Source organism: Oncorhynchus kisutch, unplaced genomic scaffold (assembly GCF_002021735.2).
Source record: "Oncorhynchus kisutch isolate 150728-3 unplaced genomic scaffold, Okis_V2 scaffold2206, whole genome shotgun sequence".
NCBI lineage: Eukaryota > Metazoa > Chordata > Actinopteri > Salmoniformes > Salmonidae > Oncorhynchus > Oncorhynchus kisutch.
In genome coordinates this window covers 23,519-29,322 of record NW_022264151.1, presented here as the reverse complement: position 1 = coordinate 29,322, position 5,804 = coordinate 23,519, and the positions used below count along the sequence as shown (strand labels likewise).

General features: G+C 41.8%; 1 protein-coding gene across 1 annotated transcript; it reads left to right on the top strand.

Moving 5' to 3' along the window:
• The first annotated feature begins 1,501 nt into the window (after positions 1 to 1,501).
• Positions 1,502 to 5,312, top strand: LOC109875304 (ladderlectin-like). The gene is made up of 6 exons (XM_031819496.1): positions 1,502 to 1,626; positions 2,759 to 2,846; positions 3,188 to 3,303; positions 3,597 to 3,788; positions 4,835 to 4,949; positions 5,069 to 5,312. Exons 1-6 carry the CDS (start codon positions 1,612 to 1,614, stop codon positions 5,158 to 5,160), a joined length of 618 nt encoding a protein of 205 aa, XP_031675356.1. The 5' UTR covers positions 1,502 to 1,611; the 3' UTR covers positions 5,161 to 5,312.
• Positions 5,313 to 5,804: the final 492 nt, after the last annotated feature.

Genomic DNA, 5,804 nt, shown 5'->3' with positions numbered 1-5,804 from the left:
ATTGATGTTATATTTGAGATTCTTCAAAGTAGCCACCCTTTGCCTTGATGACAGCTTTGCACGCTCTTGGCATTCTCTTATCCAGATTCATGAGGTTGTGTTGTGGCAAGGTAGGGGTGGTATAAAGTAGATAGCCCTGTTTGGTAAAAGACCAAGTCCATTTATTTGACAAGAACAGCTCAAATAAGCAAAGAGAAATGACAGTCCATCATTGCTTTAAGACATGAAGGTCAGTCAATGCGGAACATTTCAAGAACTTTGAAAGTTTCTTCAATTGCAGTCGCAAAAACCATCAAGCGCTATGATGAAACTGGCTCTCCCGAGGACCGCCACAGGAAAGGAAGACCCAGAGTTACCTCTGCTGCAGAGGATAAGTTCATTAGAGTTACCAGCCTCAGAAATTGCAGCCCAAATAAATGCTTCACAGAGTTGAAGTAACAGACACATCTCAACATCAACTGTTCAGAGGAGACTGCGTGAATCAGGCCTTCATGTCAAACTGCTGCAAAGAAACCACTCCTAAAGGACACCGATAAGAACAAGAGACTTGCTTGGGGCAAGAAACACGAGCAATGGACATTAGACCGGTGGAAATCTGTCCTTTGGTCTGATTAGTGTGTCTTTGTGAGATGCAGAGTAGGTGAACGAATGATCTCCGCATGTGTGGTTCCCACCATGAAGCATGGAGTAGGAGGTGTGATGGTGCTTTGCTGGTAACACTGTCTGTGTTTTATTTAGAATTCAAGGCACGCTTAACCAGCATGGTTACCACAGCATTCTGCAGCGATACACCATCCCATCTGGTTTGCACTTAGTGGGACTATCATTTGTTTTTCAACAGGACAACGACCCCAACATACCTCCAGGCTGTTTGACCAATAAGGTAGAGTGATGTAGTGCTGCATCAGACCGCCCTGGCCTCCACAATCACCCAACCTCAACCCAATTGAGATGGTTTGGGATGAGTTGGACCGCAGAGTTAAGGAAAAGCAGCAAACAAGTGCTCAACATATGTGGGAATTCCTTTAAGAATGTTGGAAAAGCATACCAGGTGAAGCTGGTTGAGAGAAGGCCAAGAGTGTACAAAGCTGTCATCAAGTTTAAAGGTGGCTACTTTGAAGAATCTAACATATATTTGGTTTCGTGTAACACTTTCTTTGGTTACCTCATGATTCCATATGTGTTATTTACAGTTTTGAGGTCTTCACTATTATACAAGAAAATAGTCAAAATAAAGAAAAAGCCTTGAATGAGTAGGTGTGTCCAAACTTTTGACTGGTACTGTATATATGTATATATGTTCACTTTTTATAGATTTGTTAATAATAGTGGACCAATAGAGCGCCTGTAGCACAGGCAAAGATATTTTTCCAGCACCCCAATTGAAAATAACATTCATTAAAAGTACCCTGCACCAACAAACTTCTTCCCGTGGCTATACGTTTTGGTTTTTGCCCTAACACAACACAGCTGATTCAAATGATAAAAGCTTGATGATTAGTTGATTATTTGACCGGTTAAAGGATGAGAGAGGGAGGGGTCTGACTGGATGGGTCCTTAAAAAAGGAGAGCAGGAAGCAGTAGAACTCAACTCACAAACAGAGCGCTGACATGACCAGACTACAGGTGAGAGTTCAACATAGTCATCTAGTACTGTATCTGCTTTCATCCCAAATGGTAACCTATGTGGTACACTACTTTTTACCAGGACCCATCGGGCACATGTGACCCTGTTCAAATGTAGTGCAGGGGTCTCCAACAGGTCATAGTAGTTTGCCAAACAATTCAGATTTTAAAAAAAATATTTTTTCACGTGTTCAACTGTCAAACAAATCTCAAGTATCAGACACTGCAAGTTACTAAATCAACACGACTTGACGTTATCCCACCTCTGGTTAGTTAACTATTGGCTTAAAACGTCACATTTAAAACCATATCTGCCAATTTCCAGCAATATTGCCTTGTCGCTCACTCCCTGTGTAGCCAGTTGATGCCTAGTGGGTTGCCAGATTCTTTCACAACTAAGTATTAACTGCAAGGTATACTTGTCAAAAGTATAGAAATGGTATCTTTTGTTATTTGCAAACCTTGCCATGAAATGAGCATCAATTGGCAATACAGAACCATCGCTAGTTACTTTTCTTCCAGACCTAAAAGAAATGGTATTCTGATGTGATTTAAGCACTGCCATGGACTCAGAACATTACATTTTGTTCTCCATTACCAATTGTAATTGAGTGGCAAACCAGGAAATTGAACTGAGAACATTTATGAAAATGGCTGTAATTTGGGGTTTAAAATCACAGCTTTTTTTATAGGGCCCCTTTAGTAGTTTATTACTCATTTTACTGTGTCTATTGCCAGACCGGTACACTGAAGAGTTGTAGGGCAGAGAAGAATGAGCCTATTTGAAAGAAGTCGCTTGCGACGTGTGTATTAATAAAAGGTAGCTCATGCCAGGCAAGTTGAGTCTCCTGCTCTAGAAAAATGTACTTTACCAGCCAATTTCATTTGCAAAAAGGTGACTTACTAGGTGTGCCATGCATCGGGGTTAGTTATCTAGGGTGCTGTTTCGGGGAGAACCCAAGAGCATAGACTTCTCCTTATTCCCGTGTGCCAGGCTAATCTACTCTGTGGTGGAAGAGATGATACCTGGTATTCCTTAGCCCTTCATTAGTTGAATGTGTTAAGTGGACTTGCTGGGGTACTCGAGGAGAGGTTGGGGAAACACTGATGGCTTATCTCGTGTGTCTCTCAGGAGACTATCACCATGGCGATGTTGACCCTTCTACTGCTTCTCAGCGCTGCCTTTACACTGGGCGACAGAATGACTGCGCGCATAGCAAGTAAGAGTCAGCCTCACACTTTACATCACGAGTGTCAAACGCATTCCACGGAGTCTCTTGCATCTGCAGTTGGCTTACCTTTCAATGAAGACCTAGACAACCAGGTGAGGGGAGTTCCTTACTAATTAGTGACCTAAATTGATCAATCGAGGGAGGAGCGAAAACCTGTAGACACTCTGTGCTCTGTGGAATGAGTTTGTGCTTTACATCATTGATTGTGTATGTTTTGTTGTAGTGTGGCATGACTGATCTCCAAATGTTATTTTTGATGCAAGGGTCAGTCTGGACTATCCTTTAAAGTCGGCTGCAATTTCGGAACCCTCCCTGTCTTCTCCTTTCAGATGATTTGGTGACATTTGCAGCAGACCAAAGAAACCCATGCCCCAGAGGCTGGTTCCAATTTAATTCACGCTGCTTCATGTTTGTCAAAACTGCAAGGACATGGCCCAATGCAGAGGTATAATGCTTACTTAGTTTTTTGAGTTAAAGGTGCTTTGGCCTTATTTTAACAGGCGCCTCATGTAAAATACTGAACGTCCCCTTAATATGCTGTAATTGCAATTTTCTATAGGCTTTTCAATATTGTGTGGAGTTGGGCCCTCTTGTATATTAGAACCCTCAAGGCATGGGTTAAGACTGAGATGAACTAATTCCTATATTTGAGATTCCAGAAGACAAATTCTCAGACTGGACAACTGACTAATGCTTCCATTATGACATGTCTTTGTCTCTGTGTACTGCTTGCTCTAGCGCCACTGTCAGTTACTTGGACAAAAACTGAAGCCTGTGTACAACACTGTAAAGTACCTTGGCGCAAACCTGGCATCTGTGCACAGCTATGAAGAGTCCCAATTTCTACAGGCGGTGGTGTTGATCACGACTGGCAGTTTCCCTCTTACCTGGATTGGCGGATTTGATGCTGTTCAAGCAAAGGTGGAAAAGGTACCCAAAGTGAAGATGCCTTAATACTTAAGACTAATAAAACCATCAGCTCGGAGTAGGTGTTAAGACACTGGTCAGACAACTCTGTGCCAGGAGTAATCAACTGGCCAGTTTCTCAGCTGGTAATGACCACAGTTTGAGGTACCGCAGAGGAAAGATTGACATTCGCAACTCGAGTTCTACGTGGAATTTGGATATTACCATTTTAATAACTGTAAATTGCTTTGGCACAGTAGGCATGAAGTTACTTGCCTACCTTTTAACCAGACACTATTCAAGTAAACATGGCCCAATGTCATCTCTTTAAACTGATATTAATGTGACTTTAAGTATTTAGGCATGTGACCTATGCCTCGTGAAGTCATTGTCAAAAGCAAAAGAAATACTGTTGGTTGTAGGTCTAGATTTGAGTTGAGCATCTCGAAATATCCAGAGCAATTGCCACAGATGATCCATTAGATGATCCATTAGATGATCCATTAGATGAACCAGATACTCCATTGGCCTCTAACGATGTGAAGAGTCTGCAATGTCGGGCAGATTCGAGGGACAGGCACAACTCGGAGAGAAATGTTTTTCTCAGTTTCTGGCATGTCATGTGTGCTACTTGTATCAGTACTCGTAACGACCTAAGCATTACAAAACGTATATATTTGCTCAAATAAGCCATTATGTTTTTCGTTAATTAAATTTGCCATCTTATTGACGGCCATACAAAAACGAGTTGCTTGGTGACCAGGAAAAACGCTACCCGCTTGAGAAGGCAGATTTTGGGCTTATAGTTATCCTTCTCGCTTCGCCTCTTCCTCTTTGCTATGGCGCAGAAACGACTTACTAGCTGTCTTTTTCTAATTTTGGGATTTCTAGAAATGTGTATCAACACTTGTGTATTTTTTTCACCCAACAGTTCCAGTGTCAGTCTGCACGTTTTGCTAGTGGTGGCTTTTACCGTTTTGTTGGAGGAAAGACCATGAGTGTTGTATTTTAGAAATTGTTCAGCAAGCACATGTAACATTTGATACTGAGATCTCACTACTTCCACACAGGACAGGCTATGGTTCTGGAGTGACGGCTCCAAATTTGATCACGAGAGCTGGGCTGAAGGGGAGCCGAATAACAACAATGGTGCCAGAGAGCCATGTATTCATTTCAACTTTGGAGGTACATTATCATTCATCAAATTAAACTTTTTTGAGTAAGTTTAACAAATAAATGTGAGCTACTTTTCTCTTTTCGAGTGTACATCGAGAGGTAATTTCTATTTCGTGTTTCCTCTTAAGCTGAAAACGGCTGGAACGATGTCTCATGTGGAAAGAGCTATCCCTCCGTGTGCTCCATAAGAACCTGTTTAATCCTTCAAACTGTCAATTGAAACAGAAAATGCTACTCTGGTGTCAGCATCCTAACTGCAAATGTTTCATGTTATAGTGAATTACTTTGAAGGTATTTGTTGCTGTAAAATACATTTGACTTGTTGTGTAACTATTGTAGCTTGTTGTCAATAAAACTGGTGTACGTATTTAATCTCATGAGTCGTTATTTAACATTGCTTCACTTTGTTTCTTGAAGATGCAGTCTGGGTGTCCAGTGGGCATTTCAATTCTTTGATCCATTGTTTCTTGAAGAATAGAATTCTCTTAGGACCCAAAAAGTTGTAAAAAAAATGTGGTCTCACTGTCAACTGCGTTAAATTTCAGCAGACTTAACATGTTTAAATATTTGAGATTCAAAAACAAACATAAACTGAACAAGTTCCACAGAAATGGAATGTGTCCCTGAACCAAGGGGTCTGTTAAAAGTAAGTCAGTGTCTGGCCGCATTAAGTACTGCAGTGCATCTCCTCATGGACTGCACCAGGGTTGCCAGTTCTTGCTGTGAGATGTTACCCCACTCTTCCACGACGGCACCTGCAAGTTCCCGGACAATTCTGGGGGGGAATGGTCCTAGCCCTCACCCGCCGATCCAACAGGTCTCAGACGTGCTCAATGGGATTGAAATCAGGGCTCTTCGCTGGCC

Bases quoted from the DNA above. Each gene is read 5' to 3' on its own strand.
- LOC109875304 (XM_031819496.1), top strand. The intron at 3,304-3,596 runs GTATAATGCTTA...TGCTTGCTCTAG, and splicing joins GGACATGGCCCAATGCAGAG to CGCCACTGTCAGTTACTTGG. The intron at 4,950-5,068 runs GTACATTATCAT...TTTCCTCTTAAG, and splicing joins TATTCATTTCAACTTTGGAG to CTGAAAACGGCTGGAACGAT.